Source organism: Vitis vinifera, chromosome 6 (genome assembly GCF_030704535.1).
Source record: "Vitis vinifera cultivar Pinot Noir 40024 chromosome 6, ASM3070453v1".
In the NCBI taxonomy this organism is placed as follows: Eukaryota; Viridiplantae; Streptophyta; class Magnoliopsida; order Vitales; family Vitaceae; genus Vitis; species Vitis vinifera.
The window spans coordinates 17,438,448-17,461,448 of NC_081810.1; the positions used below are offsets into that span (position 1 = coordinate 17,438,448).

Below are 23,001 nucleotides of genomic sequence, written 5' to 3' on the forward strand. Positions count from 1 at the left end.
CTTGATTTGTATAACTTTGAGTAGAGAAACCAATGTGAATAATGGGTTCCTTGCATTTCATAAAGAAATTATGGTTCATAGAAAATTCATTTTCATCGGGAAGATTTCTATGATCGACAACTTATTTTTCCTAAGATTGGTTCATAGTCTATGATCACTAGTTCTAATGCATTGACTTCTAACATTTCCTTAATCATCATTGTTTTTCTTTTCCATTCATGCACTCTCTAGGGGATTGATGGAAGGGTATATTGGTTAGAGGTGTGTGTGTAGAAGTTCCATCCCACATCGAAAAGGGATAAGAACTTTTAGTGCATTTTATTAGAATCCACGTCCTATGCCTATTGGGCTAGTAAAGAAGTGGAGGGCCCATGCACACCCACACTTAGTGGGATTTCCAATGGCTTGATCCAAAAACCTTAATCAAGTGCATTGTCTATGATCATTGCATTTAACAACCCAAAACCCTCCCACACCCCTCTCTCTCTCCATGTGTACACTCACATTTCTAACAAAATTTACAAGTTTTAAGTATATGAGTACAATGCTTGTTTGGTACTATGCTTCAATCTATTTTCCTACAATGCTTGTTCGTCTTTTATCTAACAACATCCAAAGGATTTATTTCGGTGGAGTAGTCAGACTCATCTCACCCTCCCTCACACCCACGCCAAGATCACTTTCACTTTTTATACAAAGAATCATGAGTGAAGCTAAGGTGCGAGGCTATTCCCTATATAAAAATTCAGTCCCATCCTCCCACACACCCCTTTCTTTATAGCTTTCACAAACAATACCCACATGGAAACAGTCCACAAGACTATTATTAGTATTATTATAATTATTCCCTTGCTTTGTTTTTCTCTCTTTTTTGCGTCTCTTTCTCAACAAGTGGGTCTCCTTCATGGCTAATTGAATCATGGTGTCACGTGCCTTTTTCAACGTAGAATCATGCTTGCCTCCATGAAAAAGCATTTGAATAATTTATTTTTATTTACCTAATTATCATAACCCAATAATCCACGTATCACAAAATCATAGAATTTTGGGTAATTTTACTAATTAATCAAATTCTTTCGTTACATGGGAGTGATGATTAATTTCTTTTTTTTTGGTATTAGATACTCTTCTATGGGCTACTCATTTGTCCCCGTGACTAATGTATTATTTATTCGTCTTTGACTTCTAGACATTTTTCTTTAATTGACGTTGATTACAATGCATAATGATTCAAACGTCGACATCTTCTTTTTTTCTTTTCTATTTTTCTAATACCTTTTTTATTATCATGTGAAGAAATAGGGCAAATACCACCGACAGGGTAATTAAGGAATAATAATAAAAAAAGAAACATTTTTTTTTAATTTTATAAACGTATTTTAAAGTCGGATAAAATGCACACGATTGGATATAGATTGTTGTTATAAATGATATTAGAGTCTATCGATCTGGTATAAGGGTTTGTTTAACTTGTCAATCTTATAAACAATGAAATTATATATATAACTTCAACCTGGAAGATGTAGGGCCCACAAGCATTGAAGATGTAGGCCTCAAAAATGGTATTGGAGGGTTCAATTGTAATGGCTAAAAAAGTGTGGAGTTGTAATCACAATTCTAAATCCACTACCACATTTCATTAATTGAAAATATATATCAATGCAAAAGGGTTGGAAGAAATAGAAGAAGAAAGGAGCATTGGAGTGGGGACTGGGGAGAAGAGAAGGAGTGGCAGAGGAAACTGGAAAATGAAAACCACAAATCCAATGGGTGGGGCAGGGGGCTTATAAATATCTTTCCCAATCACGGAACTCACATTTTAATTAAAGGGCAACAGAGGGTGGACTGCCCAATCAAATCCAATATCCCATGTCAGATAGCTGCCACTCTCGTCACTTTTCATGGCTCATGAAGTCCTGCTTCCCCAACCCCCAACACCACCACCCTCAGCCCCTCCACCGCTCTATCTCCCGCCACCACCACCATCACACCACCATCTCCTCCCTCCCCGACGACCTCCTTCTCGAATGCCTCTCTAGGGTTTCTTCTTCCTCTCTTCCCTCTGTCTCTCTCGTCTGCCGCCGCTGGTCTCGCCTTTTATCCTCCTCTGCCCTCTACGACCTCCGCCGCCGCAACGCCTCTATTTACCACACTGTTTTTGTTTTCTCTGTTACCGATTCTGGTCTCTTCGCTGCCACTCTCCGCTTCGGTGATGCCTACTCTTGGAGAACTTCCTTTATTCCCGCCGGCGACGGCGGCGAGGGCTTTCGAGGGCCGCTGTCGCACTCGCGGATATCCGCGATTGGCCGGGGGATTTACATTATCGGAAGGAGGGAGATGGTACGTTACGATGCCTGGACTGGTGCCCTGACGGCGAAGGCAGGGATGGTTTTCCCGAGGAAGAAATTCGCCGCAGCGATGGTCGCCGGAAGGATCTATGTAGCTGGCGGGGCGGCCAGGACCTCGGCTCTGGAGGAATACGATCCAGTCAGCGACAAATGGAGCGTTGTGGCGGAGGCGCCGAGGCGGCGATATGGGTGCATCGGCGCGGCGGTGGACGGTGTAGTGTATGTGATAGGAGGGCTGAAGATTGGCGCGTCCGAAAGTGAGGTCGTCCCACTCGCCGCAGGAGCGGAGGCGCATGTGTACGCAAGCTCGATGGACTTGTACGACGTGGAGGCGCGTGGCTGGCTGAGGAGCCGCGCCGTGCCCAGCGGAGGATGCGTGGTGGCGGCGTGCGCTGCCGCCGGATTTGTCTACGTTCTGACGAGCCACGCGGTGGAACTGTCCTTTTGGAGATTCGATGCTCGGAGGAAAGCCACCAGTGGCAGTGGGGGAGGAGGGTTTGGAGAGTGGTGCAGGATGAAGAGTCCACCCCTTCCGGCGCAAGTCAGACTGGACAGCAGCGTGAGATTCAGCTGCGTTGGAGTTGGAGACGCGGTGGCGCTGATTCAGGTCACTGGATGTATAGACGACTTGCTGAGACGGAGTGGGAGGAGCACCAGAGGCTTAAGAGAAGGGCTGGTATTGATATACGACGCCGCCGCCGGGGAGTGGAGCAGAGGGGCGGATCTGCCGGAGGTGATTCGACGCGCCGCCTGCGTTTGCGTGGAGTGCTAAATTGCGCTGCACAAGGAGGGGTTTCCGTTTTCAGGTGCTGATGAGTGGTGCTAACATGCGCTGGATGGTGTACGGTGGGGGGAACGGGCCCCGTGACTTTGTCACTAGTCTCTAGTGAACAAACCTTGAGTTTTTCTATTGTTGGTCAAACGGCGCCAACTCTTAAAAAAGCCAAAAAAGAAGTAAACAAATGGATTGCTTTGATTTGAAACTATATGTTTAGTAATTGAGGAGCATGTTTCTGAGACATAAAGTAAAGGATAAGTTTCAGCTTTTATAATCTTATTGGCGATGGGGTCACTCAAATGTACATACAAATAAGTTGAAAAGTGTCAGAGGAGATATAATTATTTATTTACATTACTAGTAACTCACAAATTAAGATTGTGAGTAAATCTATGGATGGTGTAGAGGTACAAGACTGAAAGAGCCAAAGGTTTTAGCACCCTGGCTTCACTTTTTCACTTCAAATGGACCCTTCCTTGCCTTGCCAGACTCATTGACATGTCCACACCAAGTAACATACAATATAATGCTGCCTGCACTTCAAATCACCTTTATAAATTAAATTCCCTTAGATTCCTTCATGGTGGAAAAATAGCACAAATAGCACATATGTTGTGCTTGGTATCTTTCTACAAACTCTCTCTCTCTCTCTCTCTCTCACACACACACACACAGCATCAGCAAGCAATTATAAATCCCATTTCACCAATAATACAGGGAAAACAATGGGGAAGCTTCTAATTCCTATTACAACCAGATCAAAATTGTTCAATAAACTTACAGCCCCAACATCATCTGAAATGCAGAAAGTTCTGGATACATCAGAGCCCATTAAAGAAGCATTATCAGAAACTATATAATCACTTGGATTATATAGCAACAACACATTTACACTAGCATGTGAACCAACAGTGATTAAAGTATCTAAGTTTATTTACAACAAATCACTATCCACTGTGTGATGCATCAGAACATGAACTCCCTCGTTGTCCATCTCAACCACATATCCAGATGATTCCATTTTCGATGGTCAGATAAATGGCCCATCAAAGAACACCTCCCAGACATGAAACATTGAAATCCCAAATCCACCGTAAAGATCCAGCCCCCAAGACGGCACATGCAGGGAGAAAGAAAGAGACAGGACCAAAAAATGCTAGCTCAAACAAAGGTAGTCACATAAATCCTACCAAATTGCTCAGGGAAATCACTTCTTTTTAAACCGTACTTTGTTAGCAGTTGCTACTGAAATATATAATACAGCTAAAGATCAAAAAAAGAAAAAGGAAAAAAGGAAAAGATCATTTCATCTTGGAGCTTACCTAGGATGATCTTTTCAGTCTTTGCTTTCTTCTATTTCCCTAAAGCATTTCTCTACTTATCTGTTTAAACCATACTAACATCTATTCCCCACTGTATCAGAATGAGAAACTACTAACCTAATTGAGGTAAGCACCAGCATCTGTCAGTTATTCTTCATCATAATCTTCCTCATCTTCATCTATTCTTCGATTTAAGTTGGCCAGTTGAATGGGATCTATCTCCATCTTTTCCATGTCAGAGAGGGACCACCCAGGGTATTCCTCATGCTTCATTTCAGTAAGTTTTGGTGATGGGGTAACAGGGGCAGGGGCAGGGGCAGCTGGCAATATCGATGTTGAGTCTCCATTCTCATCCAAATCCACATTCAGGTCAAAGTTTCGAACACATGAATCAGCATTCTTTCCAACTGATATATTCTCCTTTGATTCATTCTTGACAACTGATATATTCTCCTTTGATTCTTCGGGCTCAGCCCCATTATCCCGCGTCTCAGGATTTTGGCTCTGATTGTCATTGTTAGTGTGCATGTCAGTGTCATCTTCAGGCTTCTCACTTTCTGCAATGGTATCCCTTTCTATTGTTCGACTGCCCCTCCCACGACCTCTTCCTCTTCCCCTTCCTCGTCCTCTGCCACTGCCACTGCCACTGCCACTGCCAACGGTGTGGCCTGTTTCATGCTGCATTAAAGCACACAACAACTATTAAAGAACATCCTTAGAGTTGCACCACAGCTATTGATATCAACCTCATCTAATAGTTGATAAAAAATGGAAACCAATAGACAAACAAGGAAGAGAACATTATGAGTGCTCAATATAGGAAGCATAAAAAGCTGAGATCCGTGATCAAGCTCTTTCAAATTTTAATTGTACTGAATCTGCTATTAAACAGCTAATTGAAATTGCTACATGCTTAGATGAGTAATCATAAAAAACGATATTCATATAAAAGTACTAAGATGCCTTGTTGCCAGTATCGTCATGACCCTTTTCAGGGAATAAAACAACAAAAGTTTACCAAATGATAGAAATAACAGTTGATATTTAATAAATAATACTATCAAAAAATAAATAAATAAAAAGCATGTCAAATAGATGTAGGTCACCAAAACAGACACATTATTAAGAAATTATTGAAACTAATTACATTATATGTCTCCATGGAACACTGTTTTCACCAAATCAAGTTTGAGAAAGACCTAGAAAACCAGAATTTTGGTTATGTCCAAATATGCAAGAACATATAAAGGTTCTCAGAAGCACATTATGGAAAATACACAACCAAACAAAACCATTTGGAGCCCATATGTCACATGTTGCATGTGAGTTAAAAAATAAAGAGTTTATTTAAATGAATTTAATGAAATTAAGGAAGATGGGTAAATGGCTTACCATCCTGCTTCTCTTTGACTCTTCATCACTGTCATTTCCTTCATCATCAACAACTTTCCTGAAATAGAAAAAGAATTAACGATATTATTAATCTCTTAGAACCTGGTAATTCCAGTAATACAAGCAAAAAAATACATTACAATTTCAAAAACCTTCTTTTGGAGGCAGATCGATCCTCCCCACCAGCATCAGAACAACCTAGATCAGGAACCTTGCTGACAATTTCTCTTAGGAAATCAAATACATTAAATCTCTGTACACATTGCTTCCTGTGAGTTTTAGGCGTTTTAGATTAAAATACAACCTTAGATATTCAAGAATAAAGACTCAAATTTCCTGTTTAAAGATAACTTGAAAATGATGAGAAAAATTAAAAGAAATTTCCTCAGAGATTAATTTAAAGCAAGAAATATGATTCAGGTACAAATTTTATTTTATTTATTTTCTTCTTTAAAAGTTTCCACAAGGACTCAAGCCTGGAGCCTCCCACAAACCCACCCCAATCCTTTACCACTTGAGCCAAGCCTCAAGGTCTTAAAATGATTTACTTACAAATGCAAAGAACTCATTGTCTTCGCTCCTCTTTCAAGTGTTATCTGGTATGTTCGATCACAAAGATCTTGCAGAAATAGTTCCAAAGCTTTAGCTGGGCTCATCATATTCAAGAAAAGGTGTCAAACTTTATAACCACAGCAATTGTAGGAAGAATATATACAGACACATGCATATGCATGAAACAAAAAACAAACAAGCAAGCGAGCAAAGAAGAAAACAAGCAAGCAAAATGAATAGAGTAAAATATTTGAACAATGGAAAAGCAGGCCTGAGTATTGGCACCTCAGAACCATAAAGAAAGAATGATTTTAATAGGCAAATATTTAGGGTTACTCACAAACTAGGAGAGGCACAGCCAAAGCAATCTTCCCAACATCTTCGTCAGCTTGCATTATCTTCTTAATACGGGACTGCCAAACATACATTTTGAATCAGTAAACATGGAATATTTACACTGAAAAGACGCTCATAACATTTCAAAACAGAAGTATGACCATGGAAAGATGAATAGCTCGCACATTTTTTAAATAAGCAGAATCATATTTGTAGAATCCTGACTTTGAACTAGTTTACTCGCACTTTTATGCCATTGAACAGGAACACAACAAATCTGTTATTAAAAGGGCTTGTTCTGCCTCAACCCAACACCTTTACCACCCAAGGCAGGCCACAGGGGCCTCCACCCCCAAAATTCTTTTTCATAACCTGCATCCCAAGATGCATGGTTCATGGAATTCGTTCTTCTTCTGCCAAAGCAAATATCTAGTGCATTACCCATGTGCAACCACAAAGAACATAAAAATGTGGTTAAAGGGTTCAATGCCCTTGTCATATGCTGCAAACTGAATGTGAAAAAATCAGTGTGTGCTTTCACTTATCATCTTATGTCTTTGTGTGCTGTACACGATGATCAATTAAAGCAGATATCGTCACCCAGAAAGTGGTAGGTCTCACCTATAAAGTCTACATGATTAAAACTTGGGTCATCCATCTCTCAATTCCCTTGCCAAGATAAAGGGGTTCAATTTCTCTGCAGAAATAATTCCACCCTCTCTCCCTCCCTCCGTCCCTCCAATTAAATGCTAAGTTTTTATTTCATTAATCACTTAACATTAATTGACATTCCTATGATCTTACTTAGTTTCTGTGGAAAGAGTCTAAAACCTAGGGAAATCTGCATTTATTTTGGAACCACCGCACTTAACCCATGTCAATATGCAATAGTAAATTCCAAGTAACACAATTTAAGTGCAAAAATTCTTTTGTCTGCCAAATTCTATGCAATATTGAATTAAGACAAAGAATCAAAAGGGATATGAGAGACATAGAGAGTAAATAAGGAGAAATCCAAACAAAACGCATTACAGAATTCCATTTAAAATCAAATGAGAACAAATCTCTGATTTCAAAGAAATTCAAACCAAATAAATTTCATATTTCTATTTAAAATCAGATGATAATAGATCTCTACTGCAATCTTCAATTTCAATTAAAACTCTTTTCAAAACCAAGTGATACTGAAGGAAAATAGTAATTTATCTATGTATGCCTGTTTATATGTATGTGTGTGTGTGTGTATCTGTATCTATATATACAATGCAGAATTCAGGACATGTACAAATGTGTGTGTGTGTGTGGCAGAATTCAGGACATGTACGAATGTGTATGTAAGAAGTATTTAATACTTGAGAAACTAAACACATAACAAGTATTATTCTCTAAATATGTTGTCCATTACATTGAATTGATTAAAAAGGTGTAAGCAACACTTTATAATATAATTAGATTTAGAGAAACTTGTGTCTTAGGAGATTATTGATAAATGTAATTAAAGGAGGTATTTAATGAACATCAATTACTCAATCAAGAAAGATGAAACTTCTATAGATGATACTACATCCAAATTTAAGTGCATTTCTAAGATGGAAAAGGAAATCAAACACCATCTAGTTAGAAGGTGAAGAATAAATATAAGATTATTTATCAAAGTGCAAACAAGTACATATGAGGGTGAATCTCACGCCTAAAGCATGCTGACCAGCATAAAATGTAAATAAGAATATTCAATGGGAAAATAATTGACATACATCTACAAAAAAACCATTAAACCAAGACATGAGTTACAATGGTGCAGGTTGTTCATCTCATTCTACCCCTGATGTGAATGAGGATCAAGGACCATTGCAAAAAATATATATTTTAATAGGCAAGTAAGAATATTATAGACAGTCCTCTAATTGAAATAGAATTCAACAAAGTACTCAAGGGGTATACACCAGTGCCAAAAAGGCAACAAAGTAGGGAGATTAATGAAAAACACCTCTTTCACCTCAAAAGGAGCCCAACCAATCAACAAAATAAAAAATTATAAGTAGGAGCTCCATCTAAAGACTTTCTAGTCCCAAGCTAGAGAGAGCATAGGAAATAGTTTTTGAGAGCTTGATCTGAATGTTCTTTATGGAGAAAAGCTCTATGATTCCAATCCTTCCAAATGATCCAAAATAAGCACAAAAGGGCGGCCCTCCACACCTTCGTGGACTTCTTCCCCCAAAGGTCCCTTGCCAACTTGATAACATTTCTTCAACCATAGAAGGCAATACCCACCCAACTTTAAACAATTAGAAAAATAAATGCCATAATATTCTCACTTTAGCAAACTAAAGGACATGATAGGTTAATTCCTCATCAATGTTACAAAGGTTACATCTATTTGCTAAAGTCCATCCCTTCTTTTTTAGCTAATTTAGAATCAAAATTCTCTCCCAAGTAGCTTACCAAGTAAAGAATCCTACTTTTGTTGGCACCCATAGGTTCCACAATACTTTTACTAGAAAATTTCTCTCTTTTTGACTCCAACCAAGAGTAGAAGACTTTGAGCGAGAGCAATCCACCCTTTGATTCCTTCTATAACAATCTATCTTCCATGCCCCTCTTTATTGAATACTTTTGCATCTTTGCTAGAAAGGCCTCTAACACTTTCTAGCTCCCAATCATTAAACTAGCTTGAGAAAAATAAACTCCATTGCCCCCCTTCCCCTATCTCCTCCCACATATCCACAATCCATACATCCTATGAGTGGCTACAATGAACAATGCAAGGAAAGACATGCTCAATTTTGTATCTTTGCACCAAATGTTCTTCCAAAACTACACTCCTTCTATATCCCACCTCAAAACAAGTTCTTCTTTTAAAATCCTCCCATCCTCTCCTTATTTCCTTCCATACCCCTAACATTGTATCCATCCCTTACCTCACAAGAGCAAACCCCCCTTTGCTTCCCCATACTTCCCATAATGACCTGGTGCCATAGGAGCTCCCTCTCTGAAGTGTTGTGCATTTTAAAACTATGCCCAAGCAACACCTTGTTTAGAATAGCTAAATCTCTAATGCCCGTAACACCTTACTTGTTGTTCATACATGCAATCGATTATTTAACCAAATGAGGATTTTTCTCACAGACTCCTCCTCCCCAAAGAAAATCTCTTTGAATCTTCTCAAGTCTCAAGCACTTTTTTTCTCTTTTTTTAATAGGAAAATGAAATGAAATTTATAAAAGCACCAAAAGAAGCACACCAAAGTCTCAAGCACATCTTTGCGACCAATGCAAAGAATATTATTGATCCCTCTCTAAAAGAGACATTAAAGGACAAACATAACATCCTTAACAAATTTGTAATAGTAATGAAAAAACTTTCCTTGCAAAAGACCAGTTTGATATGAACTCCACCTTGATTGCAACCATTTTTAAACATGTAAGGGTGGTTAACATCAAGAACTCCTTGAAAGTGCACAGAACATTAATGCCAATGGGTGACAAGGGAGAATTGTGTTCAATGTTTGCTCCTCAACTTAGGTTGTGTTTATTCCAATAGATCAAATCCTACCCTACTTAATATTGCATATTAGTATACTAATGCGAAAGCATGGATTGTTGTTCCATATTCCACTTACAACTGTCATCTAAAAAATCAAATGATGTAGGACCTTCAAAATTCTAGTACTACAGAAGATTTTCCTTTATTGAATAATAAGATGAGAAATCAGAGAAGAAAAAAGACAAAAAGAAGAAGAAGAAGATAGATCATTGGCAATCACACAAAAGTTTTCTAACAATCTCACTTAGGGAAGACAATCATGCCCCAAGAAGCTAGATAACTACTCAATTTTCAATCATTTCTATTCAATAAAATAGAAAACCACATAGATTTTTATAGCTGCATCAACCTCCTTTTCCTAATAAGACTAAGGAGTTTGTTTTTTAAATGTAAGTCTTAAAGCAAGTTGCTTTAAGATAAAAGTAAAATTAAATAAATTACTTTTTTCATTATAAGAAATTGTCTTAGAAAAAGTGACAAATTAAAAAATAAATAATTTTAAAAATGACTTAAGTCTTAGAGCAAGTTTCTTAAAGACTTAAAGAAAACAAGAAAAGCAAGCAAGTTAATACTTAAAACTATTAAGTGCTATTTAGACTTCAGTAAAAGTAATGTCTATTTAGATTTAAGACAAAAACCAACACCACTTAAGGCTCTATTTTCCTAGAAGTAATATCACTCATTTTCCAATCAAATTTGAAACCAAAAAATAAATAAATTTGACTAAAAGATAAACTACTAAAACCATTTCTATTTTTTTTTTTAAGGAAAAAAAAACTAGCATTAAAAGTATGAAATACTAAAAGTACTAAAATTATTTTTATCAGATATTTTCCTTGTTCTTTCATAAGTTTTCTTCGGGTGCTTTCCATGTTGCTTCCAATCAAGAAGAGACCCTCTTAGTCGTTGTTTCTTGTTTCTTTAGGCTTATTAGCTTTGAGCAAAAGCAGAGAAAACAGATTCAACACATATGCTGCATGAGACATCATTTTTAAATAAATTCCACTTGACAAGACAAAGAAAGCTTGTCAAACCCCTTTCTATGCCTTTTATTTTTTCTGTAAGGAGTGTAAATTGGAAATGTGAAAATCATAGCAATGCTATATAATCATTGCTTCTATTTCAATTGGGAACGGGTAAACTGCATAAAGGATATTTCAAAAGTCAGATTAATTTCATGGACAGGATATATAAACAGTGATATTACCAACTCCAAGGTGTTAACCTTCTCATTTAGGGTCCCTAGCCTCACCTATTCTGATTCTAGTGTATAAGTTCCTTTGCCGATTCTAGTTAAAGAATCACTAAAGTATAAGGTCAATGTGCAGAATTATTTGAATGGGAATTAACATTATAAAAATTTGAATATTTATTCAAGGAAAATGTTGACCAGAACTTGCAATCCTGAGATACATTTTAGCAGTCTATCCAGAAATTGCAATTGCAAAGTGTATCCATCAGCATCTATTTTCAATACCACCTGATTAAAATCCATAGCCAATTACTTTACATGAACAACTTACCAAATTCAAAATCAAATCCTCAAGAAGTTCAAACTCAATATATGTATATATATATATATATATATACATACACGGTTTCTTCAAAGTTAATGTCTGGTTTTAGAAGGAATCAAACCTGGAACCTCCCTATGCCCGACCAATAATCTTAAAAGCTCACAGGATGAAACCAAACAATCACGCACTAAGGCCATGTTTGGAATGCTGGAATAGAGAATGGGAATGGAGAAATGAATTCCATCTCCTATTCATCAATGTGTTTGGATTGTGTTTGAGAATGGGAATAAGAATAACTAATTCATCGTTATGGAAACTAAATCCTACTCTCATTAGGATTTTGATTCCTCTCTTCTGCATTGTATTGTGATTTCCTTCCTATTCCCACCTACCAAGCACACCCTAAGTTGCTACTCTATAACTCAAAGAAACTCCAATTCAATAAAAATAGAAAACTATCACACCCTATTATTGTTGTCCATACAAAACAACTCAAATATACCAAAGGAATCCACTACAACTTCAAAAATAGACATAAGCTCAACACAACCATCAGAACCACACTAGGATAAACCTAAAACCCTAACCACAAACATGACATGGAAAAGGAAAAAGACACTACATAGGAAAAAAAATACACTCCCATCCAGAAACCTAAGCAGATAAACACAAAAACAATGAACTAATTGACAAAATTCTCATAACAAAAAGAAAAAATAAAAAGAAAAAAATTACAGTCACCACCATCAACAACATGCAGTCAAACTATCACGCCAAAATTGAAATTTTGAAGACATTAAATAAATAAATAAATTAAAAAAACAAAAAACAAAAGGAGACTTACGGCAGGGAATCGTGTGTCGAGCTTCTTCCTCATGGCGTGAAACTGTGAATACGAAATCGAAAACGGTACAAACAAACCCTAGAAATGGTCGATATCCACGAGCAAACCCATTTCACTGGATTTATTTAAAAAAAATATATATTATGATAAAATCGATGAAAATATTTTCAGATTCTGTCCGGCTTCGCTTGGCTTCGGTCTCTAAAAAACTGCTGCTTACAGACCCGAGAAACAAAAGCCAACTAACCAGGGTTAGACACGACTTTTTGGTTTCACTCTATGTTTAACCATGGTTAAGTTAATGTTAACTTCACTGGTGTTGTGTCTTTTCTATTTTTTTTAGGATTTAAGATTTTACGAATCGGTCGTGCTCCCACGGCATCCGTATTTGGGGTCGACTCAGCCGTACAAATGTACGGAGGAGGTGGGTTCCTGTGATGGACGACTGGGGATTTGCCACGACATGTAGGACTCGGTGGGTGGTTTGAGTGTGGGGAGGTTGGAGTTGACCGACCTTGGGTTTGTTTTCGACGATGCTGTGTTTAGTGGAACGTCACCTTTCATTTATTATATTAAAAAACAACGACCTATATTGTCATTATCCTCTTATCCTTTTTTTTTTATTAAAAAAATCAACTGAAATATAGGAAGGATTGGATGTGTATTATAAACTAACCATGATAAATATGAAAAATAATAATTTTGGTAATAATAATATCATAAAAAAAGAGTAATTATCAAAATTAAAATAAAAATATGGTAAAAAATATCTTATTTATTTATATCTTCTCTTAAATATAATTCTTTTATATCTATTTCTCTCTCTATTTTAATCTTCATCTCATTTTTTTTAAACATTTATTTAATAACTTAAAAATAATAAATTAAGAGTTGGGTTTGATGGTGTTTTTAAAAGCACTTTTTAGTATAAAAATATTTTTGGAAAAAATAAAAGATTTGTTTAGTAACTTTTTTTAACTTGCTTTGTAGAATAAAAATTTATTTAAAAACCTAAAATATTTTTAATTTATATTTAAATATGTTTTAAAAATAATTTTCAACGTTAAGTGCTTTTTTTTTAATTATTTCATGTGTTTTGTATAATTATTTTTTAAAATAGTTCTTAAAAAATAAGTGAAAATAACTAGAAGATGTTTTTTTTAAATATCTTATTTTATATTCTTATGAACATAAAACCGTTTTTGATTACCAAATGTGTTCTTGGTTTTTTGTTTTAGAGAATAAAAAACCGTTTTTGAAAACAATTGTCAAATAAACCAAAGTGTTTAACAAAAATTAGGAATCACTTTTAAAATTTTGAAAAATATTTAAAAAAAATCATTAATGGTAATTTTTGAAAAAATATTTGATAAGTGATTCTCCTAAAAATACTTTCACAAAAAACATACTATATCAATATAAAAATCTAATTAGTATCAGTTTTTTAAGACGTAAAATAAATTATGAAAATGTGAGAGAAGTTAAAAAATTTGGAGATGCATTAAAAGGCAAAGTGGGTTTTGACTCACTAATTTGAAAAGAAAAAAAAAAACCTCAATTTTTATAAATCAATTTTATCTTTATCCATTTAAAAATATTTTAAAATACATATATTTTTCATAAGTTAGATAATTATTTCTTAAAATGACTTTTTACTTATCGAGTTAATAGTACCAACTAATAATTTTTTTAATAAAATAAGAAATTTAAAAAATTTAAAATATAATTAAAACTAAAAATATAAAAATAAAATATTAATTTTCATTCGTTATATCACACTATTAGAAAATATAAATATCAAGAAAGAGTTAGAAATATAATGAAATTCAATATTTTTATTTTTATTTTTTATTTTTATTTTTTATTTTTTGGAAATAATTATCTCACTTATGATATACTTTTAAATGGATAAAAACAAAAGTGATTTATGAAAGTTGGGTTCATTTTTATATATTTTTTCAAATTAACGTTCTCCTAATTAAAAGATGTTATTAACAAATAAATTATATTAAAAAATATTGAACTAATATTGAAAACATTAAAAACAGGAATGTTATTGGGTAACAAGTAGAGACGAAATAATTGAAAATAGAGAAGACCCTATCAAATGAAATTGAGTGGATCATACTTTGCCAGCATCTTTTCTGCAGAAATTTTGATTAGAAAGCAATAATATAATTCAGAGAGGATGAGGATGGAGAAGCTTTTCTAGATTTGCTTTGTTGTCTTGCAGCATAAGTCCAATTTGTATGCTTCAAAATTCAAACCTGATTTGCATTTTAAGGGCCTTTGCTCCAAATCCCATTCAACCCCTCTTTCACTGGTTTTTTTTTTTTATTTTTTATTATTATAAAACAATTGCCTTCGCAAATCGTTTTTAAAAGAGCCTTTTTCCCCCCACACTTTTTTTTTATTTAGAAAATAAAATTCATATTTATATAACTAATAATATATTTTTATAATAACATAATCATTTGATATATATATATATATATTATAAAATTTATTAATTTTATTTAATAAATATAATATATAATTATAATTAATATATTATTTATAAATAATATTATTATAAAAGTATAAACTATGTTAATAGAACCCTTGTGACCATCAAAGACTCTCCCTATTAATATTAATGTCTTTGTAAAGGGATCTGTTAAGTTTTCCATAAAATGTACTTCTTAACTACTATATTACCCCTTGGAACTATCTTCTCTTTAGATGTCATAATCCCACTATTGTCACAAAACAATATCATGGGTTGTATAGTCAAGGGTATTACCCTAAGTCCTATAAGGAACTTCCTAAGCCAAAGGACTTCTTCTGTTACTTCAGAAGTTGCAATGTATTTGGTTTCCTTAGTGGAGTCAACAATACAAGATTGTTTCATACTTTTTCAACTAGCAGCCACACCACCAAAATTAAATACAAAACCAAAGGTAGACTTGTTGAGATCAAGCCCTTAAAAGCAATACATTATGTAGTGAAGTTAGACTTTACTATCCCCTCGTTATCCTTTTTATGTATTGATATTCATTTAAACATTTAAGTTATATCACTTGCATTGTATATGACTTGGGTGTATTGAGAGTCACACAGATGATATAAGTTATGAGTTCCTTACAAGATGATAAGTTACTTATAGTCAATTCATTGTTTAGACAATTCAATAGAGATTGTAGTACACTACCTAATTAGAGAGATGACTTGTCTTGTCCGTTGGGATGAGGTTCCCATAGTGAGTGCACTAGTGTATATATATATATATACACACACATTAAATAGGACTTACAATGAATCATGATGTAAAACTATTAGCTAATTATGATTCACCAAGCTACTATGTTTGATGGATTCTTAACCTTATGTACACATTAGATAGGACCTCTTGTATACTATTTAGGATTTCTATATTGGAAAGATATGTAACAAATACACAATATCTTGGAGATAACCCTTCATATGAGACAAAGTTAGATATAAGATGTTTGGTACATGATCTCACACCTTTCCTTAAAGCAGGTAGAAGATTAAGATTAATGTAAGGTTCTTAAATTGTGTTACCTAGGGAAATATCAGGGCATTCTAGACTTGGATTAGATTCTTGGTTTTGCTCGAGAAGTGTAAAGTGTTCTATGTTGTGAGGAGGTTTTTTTTTTTTTTTTTTTTTTTGTCTTCTTAAGTAAACATGTAACTCTTTGTTATTTGCACTTTGTGTGATGAGTTGAGAATCTGTTTGGATAGTAGGTACAAAATTTGGCTTAATAGTAGGTAGAGAGTTTGTTTAAGAAGGAATTGGATTGGGCTTTAAGGTCAAAGATAGTGAATTAGGGTTAGACCAAAACTGATATTATTGAAAATTATTGGTTTCTTTCCCTTGAATATTAGGTTTGGGGTAAAAAGTTTGGTTTTCAAAAAAGGTGATAACACTTGAATTATGCGTTTTTGTGGTGAAAGGGGTATAACATTAGTAGACTTTTTTATTTAGAGAATAACCAAGAAATATACATTTTATGGCTCTAGGATCAAGTTCACTTATGTGTTGTTGGTGAATATAAACAAATATAGAACACCCAAATATTTTAAGGGTAACGATGACATGAGTCAAGTTTGAGGATATGATTGGAGAAAGATTTGACATGGGGTTATGAAGTTTAAAATCTAGGAAGACACTCGATTAATAAGATAAGTAGTAGTAAGAACTGTTTTCCTTAAAAAAAACGTTTATGTATATTGGATGTTAACATAATAGCCCTAACAACTTTTAAAAGACACAAGCCACCTAGCCTCAAAAAATTTATTAACACTAGATGGTGCCTAAACATCACTTTGTATTATTGAAAATGAGTGAGTAGTTTTATAAGGTAAACTTGGGAATGAAACATGGACATGCTTAGTCATTTGGCAAATATCACATTGGAAAAACTTAGTAGTTTTATTATCGAATAAAGATGAGAACAATTTTTCCAGATACAAAAAACTTGAATGACCTAGTCTAAAATGCCATAACATAACCAAATGTTCATTACTAGCACTGAAAATTGGAAAAACATTGGAATTACTCATAAAAGCTGGAAAAGAAACAAAATTTGCATTTTGAGTTTGTTTTTTAAGAAAGTCTTCAACTCTTAGAACATCGAGTCCCACACACTCCTTAGCATTGCCAATTGTCTTCCCTTAGTCTAACTCTTAGAATTCACAATATGAGGGAAAAAAAACTTAGTGACACAGTTAAGATCTCTTGTTATTTTACTAATAAACAAGTTGCAACTTAGTTAATAACCAACAAAATTTAATTTAAGACCAGGTTTGTTGATATGATTATTAAACATGCACCAGCCATTGAGAAGAAAAATCCTCCTCCTATACGGACCTTGTAGTTTCCTAAACAAGGATTGTATGTATGGAATAATGTTGCATTTCCAATCATATGGTCTAAAGTGGCTGAATCAATAATCTAAGTACTTGGTTCTTAGTTTTAACACTTAAAGCATTTAGAAAATTACATTTTTGTCCTATAGAACTAGTTCAAATGATTGGTGTAGAGGCTTTTACTTGTGATTGGTTGAGAAGTTTCTGAAGAATGCCCATTTGTTCCTTATTGAAGGCTACGTTTTTTGTGTTGAGCCATCTCTTCTAGAGACCATGTTCCCATGACTTTCTCGCTCTTATGGTGGATTTCTTGGTTTTTCGATTTGTAGGTTTTCCGTGGATTTTTCAACTTGTGTCTTGGGTATGACTTAGTTTGTGGAAATGGTCACACCATGATTTGTCTCTGTGAACATAATTTTTACAATTTGGATGATCAGGGCTTAGAGTAACAAATGTTGATCCTTCTGTTAGTTCAAGTTGGCTTTGATTACCCATAATTTCCTTTTTTCTGTTTTCCTCCTATCAAACTTAATACTTCACGAATATTTAGTTGAGGTTTACTACTAAGAAATTCCTTTTACTTCATCAAGGTCTTTATGAAGGCCCAATGGAAACTTATAGATTCGTTCTTTCTCGACAATCTTTCTATATTTTTCTACATCTCCTTGAATATCCCATATGAAAATTTTGAACATATCTAGTTGCTACTAATGATGGGTGAGTATATTAAAATATTGGATAATGAACATCTCACCTTATCGTAGATCATGAAGAATACCCTTGATTTCAATTAGTTCTTATGTATATTCTCATTATCAAAGTAAGTTTCTCTAACTATATCCCACATTTCCTTTATTATCGCATAAAATATGAAGTTTTCTCCCACTTCAGTGGTCATGGAATTGATCAGCCATGATAATTACATCATGCTTTTGGCTTTCCAGGTCTTAAACTTAGGATATTCTTTTGTTGGAGTAGTAATTTCTTTGATGAGGTAGTTGTCTTTATCCTCGTTGCATACATACATCATGACAGATTAAACCCATTGAGGAAAATTCTTTTCATTTAGCTTATGTCCCATGATTAGAAAAATCAAGCCTTCAGATCCTCCATTATTGTTGGGAAAGGTTGTTTCTTAAGTGAAGATCACCTCTAAGGTGTTACTTTGAATATCGGTTACCATACCATATTTTGTCATCAAGTTTTCCTTGATACAAAGGGTGATATGTTGCTATTGAAAGATGCTTTGTTTTAGGGTAATAAAAAATAGAACAATTGAATCTAGTCAAAACTAAAAAGAAATCAATGATACAGGTTGAGGAAAAGGAAATAAATAAATAAATAAACTTAAGAAGCCTTTTTTACTTTAATACCATGTGAAAAGTAAAAGAGATTTTTTTTTTTTTTTTTAAATTTCTCCATGCAAAATAATGCAAATATAACCAAACTTAAATAAGGAGATCATGGAGAACAACCCAGTTATTAAATCCCATGATTTTAGCAAAAATACAATATGAAAATATGTAAATTGAGTTTGAGAGATGGGATGACACATTTATCCTTATATCCTAATTAAAAATAAAATCCCAAATTGCACAATTCAGTAGACACTAATTTTGAGATTTCCACAAAAGATATGATAAAAAATCAAGTAAAAAAGGAAGATAAAGTTGACTTTGACTTCACACTAAATTTTGGATAGGTTCCGTTGGAATTATAAAAAAAGCTATATATGATTTTGAAGCTCAATAAAGCTATATACAATTTTGAAGCTCGATAAGTCAATAATCCAAGGGTTTAAATGGTTTACAAATTAAAGTTGAGATGCAGAAGACATGGTTGAATGAAGAAAACAATGTAGGTGTTTCATGTTCTTATGCAATGGGTTATGGAGATATTTTTGGCTTAACTAAGAGGTCAACCATTCTATATATCTCCAAATGGTCACCTAAAACACCTTTAATTGCCAATGGCTAGCTAGGTAACAAAATATAGGTTCTCGAAAATATTTTTAATGGTTCTTTGGCTTTTAATCTCTATATAAAGGGTCATTAACTCTCATTATTGTTCTTCCAATAACCTAATATTAATTATCATTTATTGAGAGATAATTTTTTTAGTGCATCATTATTTAAAAGTCTTGCATTTTCAGTTAATGCACCTTAATGATAGTTTCATTTGTATTTGTTGAGTTAAATTGTAAACTAGAAATTTGTTTCAACAAAATGCTTGTATCCTTGTGAGGAAAACTTTAAGTGTAGGGTATTACTTAGTGATTTTCAAGTATAGGGTATCACTTGATGGTTTTTTTAGAATGAGGTATCTCTTGAAGGAAATTGTAAGAGTCTCTTTGAACTACAATCCAAGTGTATACTTTGGCTTAAAAAACTTTATTGATGGTTGAACCCTTACTCGATTGGAGCTTGAAGAGGTTGGATGTAGGTCGGGATTGAGTCAAATCACTATAAAACTTGGAATTTGCAATTTTTTTTCTTATTTTTTTCTATTTATTTAAGATATAGTTATTTTAGTATTTTGTATGATATTATTGCTTAAATTGTCCTTGCGTTCATGATTGCTAAATTTATAAAAAATGACCATCATCTCATTCACCTCTCATCTTAGGGAATTACCTTAGGTTGATTAAGCCATAAAGTTAATGGTATATTTCATCATTTAGGTCTAATAACTTGTATTGTACATGACTTAGGTGCATTAGATGTTATACGGAATATTTAAGTCATAAGTTCTTTACAAATTGATAAGTTTGTTCATAATCTTAGACAATTCATTAAAAGTTGTAATGTAATAGTACCTCATAATTAGTGAAATGACTTTTCTTAGTTATTAAGATGGTTTTCCCATGGTGAACACATTAGTGTGTATGATTATACATTGAACATGACCTATGATAAATCATATGATTGAATGACTATCGAGCTGACATGACTTCTTTAAGCAATTATGTTGCATGGGTTCTCAACATTGAGAGAATATTGCGTTAGTGCTCAAGTCATCAATGACTTTAACATAGCAGTGAAATGCTAGAGTGATTATATATTCCATATAGATTGATTGACTGGTTGTTTAGGTAGGTAGCAACAAAGATTCTTAATAAAAGTATCATGATATCTTATGAGTTTAAGATAAAATGTCCATTTAATGATCATATGCATTTATGATCATGAAATTTGTAGTCATAATAATTCCTTCAAATGAATTTGACATATGTTTTTTTTATGGATAAGAGTATATATATATAGGTGGATTTGAGACTCAATGATTGAAGAGGTAATCTTGAGAGGTTGATAGTTATTACTTATTAGATTATGGACATAGGTTCATAGAAAACTTAGATGCAATGAATAATAGGTCACAAATCAAATAAACTAATTAATTTGTACATTGATTTGATATTATGAAATATTGGAGTGTAGTTGATTCCCTTTAATTTGGAATTTGATTTTGAGTGAGTTAATATTATTGTGTGCCCCAAGGTCCCTACTTGAGCTCACAATTATTAGTGACCTATGGTTTGAGGTAAATTTGTATTTAATTATAATTATGCATAAGGGTGTAAAAGTATAAGCATATAACTCCTTTTACATAAGCATAGGGTTGCACAAGTACTTATAATTAAGTGTTTATGGTTTCTTCTTATATTGTTTAATTAATTGGAGCCTATTGAGCTAATAAATTAAATAAGACCCATTAGATATAGTTTAAGTGAATCAAGTCCATGAAATGGACTTGACACTTAGCTCAATATTTGTCTATATAAACCCTCTTAAGGTTTAGGGTCAAACAAAGTTTTTATCTTCCATTCTTTGTTAAGAAACTCTATACCATTATTTCTTTAGAGAAGATTATACTTCTCTGTATGTCAAGTTTTAAGGAGTCATTGGGTGGAAGACTTACTTGGTATTCAAGAAAACTTTTACAAATTGAAAAAAGAGGGATTTAGAACATCCAAACCTAAAATTATGATCTTTAACACTAACAAACTTGATTTTTTTTTTAAATAGATATATGCGCCAAGCCTAGGGATCTTAGATGCATACTCCTTTTAGATCTTGGGACCAACAGTTTTGACATTTTTTCTTATATTTGTCTCTTAATGTTGTTATAATTATTTTACCATTAGTTTTTTCACATGATTACTATGAAATTCCAAGAGATTTTATTTTTATTTTTAACTCAATTTTGTTTATTTCTTAATTTTTTTCTTTTTATTTTTTAAAACTTTTTTTAAGTTTTTTGTACTCTTATTACTTTTTTCTTTTCTTTTCTTAGGATACAATTTTTAAATTTTTAATTTTTAATTTTTAAGTTATGCTCTTAAGAAAAATATTATTTTAATTTAATTTTTCTTTTAAACTCGTAATATGTAATTTTTTTTTTAATTAAAGAATCATCTTTTAAACTTCATTTTTTTTCAAGCTTTATGAAAAGAGAATCATGCTTTCAAGCTATGAAAAAAATTTCTTACATATTTTGGTCACTTCTTTTTTAATAATGTAATTTTTTATTATTTATTTTCCTTTTATTTTATTTTACTTTCAGTTTTTTCACTCAACAAAGTTTAAAGTTTTAACTTTGTTAATAAGATATTTATTTTATATATATTTTTTTTCTTAAAATTCAATTGTATTCTATATTTTTATATGTTAATGATAAAATAATGTTTTCATAATATATTTTTTATTTATGAAAAAGGTCACACTAAAGTGTACTAAAAAGTGTACAACTCTTTTCAGCATAGTGATACTTTTAAAACACTTAAATTATACTTTTTTTTTATTATTTAATAAAAGAGTGATATCTTTTTTTTTTCTAAGGATTGTATCAATATGTGTTATTACACAATAACATCCACTCAATTGTGGTATTTCAACATTATACAAGACGTCGAACATGTAATAGACAGCAACAAATCTTATTACAAGCCAAAGACGAGTGGTATGGTATATTATTCCCACCATAATGGCACTTTTAACATATTTTAGTGGTACTTTTTTTTCATAAAAACATGATAATTTTTTTTCTTAAAAGAGTAGTATTTTGTTTTCATAAAAGAATAGCTGTGGACCCGCATTTTTCACGTGCGTTCTCACTCGATCGGCGAGACTCGCTTTTTATTTGTGAAAAAATATTTAGTTTTGGAAAAGTTGGAGCCGCCACTTATTTTATTTTTATTTTAAAGGGAAAATAAAACAAGAAAGAAAAACCCTAAAATGTGACTCCATAATTTTTGGAAAAGTATGTCTTTGAAAAAAACCCGAGTCTAGGTCCGGGGATCAGGTTACTTATTGGGAAAGTATCTCTAGGAGATAGCACCCCTCTAAGCCCTAAAGAGGTCTTTACTAACTAAGTTAAGGGGAATGTGGCAATTAATCGGTTAATTATGGATACCTAAGTAGGCTAGGTGATTCCAAAAGATAGCATGCCAAGCAAGATCAAATCATAATAAAGGAAGGTTAGGATGCGTACCTGGACC

The 23,001-nt window shown here is 33.3% G+C and overlaps 2 protein-coding genes across 3 annotated transcripts; one reads left to right on the forward strand and one right to left on the reverse strand.

The window, feature by feature from the left end:
• Window positions 1–1,561: 1,561 nt before the first annotated feature.
• LOC100247908 (F-box/kelch-repeat protein At5g26960) lies at window positions 1,562–3,400 on the forward strand. Its single transcript, XM_002268907.4, has one exon. The coding sequence runs from the start codon at window positions 1,870–1,872 to the stop codon at window positions 3,118–3,120; it is 1,251 nt and encodes a 416-aa protein (XP_002268943.1). The 5' UTR covers window positions 1,562–1,869; the 3' UTR covers window positions 3,121–3,400.
• A 440-nt stretch (window positions 3,401–3,840) lies between these two features.
• Window positions 3,841–12,947, reverse strand: LOC100253016 (uncharacterized). Of its 2 annotated transcripts, none has more exons than XM_002268830.5 (6): window positions 12,633–12,947; window positions 6,733–6,805; window positions 6,393–6,486; window positions 5,993–6,109; window positions 5,841–5,898; window positions 3,841–5,126 (listed from the first exon to the last, which is right to left on the reverse strand). In XM_002268830.5, the coding sequence occupies exons 1-6, from the start codon at window positions 12,663–12,665 to the stop codon at window positions 4,596–4,598; spliced, it is 906 nt and encodes a 301-aa protein (XP_002268866.1). In that variant the 5' UTR covers window positions 12,666–12,947; the 3' UTR covers window positions 3,841–4,595. The 2 variants fall into 2 exon arrangements, with proteins under 2 accessions (XP_002268866.1, XP_010651571.1); XM_010653269.3 differs by having other exon boundaries at window positions 5,981–6,109.
• Between the last annotated feature and the right edge of the window lie 10,054 nt (window positions 12,948–23,001).

Excerpts from the sequence above, each read along its gene's own strand:
- LOC100247908 (XM_002268907.4), top strand. The coding sequence starts at position 1,870 with ATGTCAGATAGCTGCCACTCTCGTCACTTTTCATGGCTCATGAAGTCC.
- LOC100253016 (XM_010653269.3), bottom strand. The coding sequence starts at position 12,665 with ATGAGGAAGAAGCTCGACACACGATTCCCTGCC. Across the intron at positions 6,487-6,732 it reads GGCTGTGCCTCTCCTAGTTT|CTAAAGCTTTGGAACTATTT; the intron begins GTGAGTAACCCT and ends TGATGAGCCCAG. Across the intron at positions 5,899-5,980 it reads AAAAGAAGGTTTTTGAAATT|GAAAGTTGTTGATGATGAAG; the intron begins GTAATGTATTTT and ends TTTCTATTTCAG.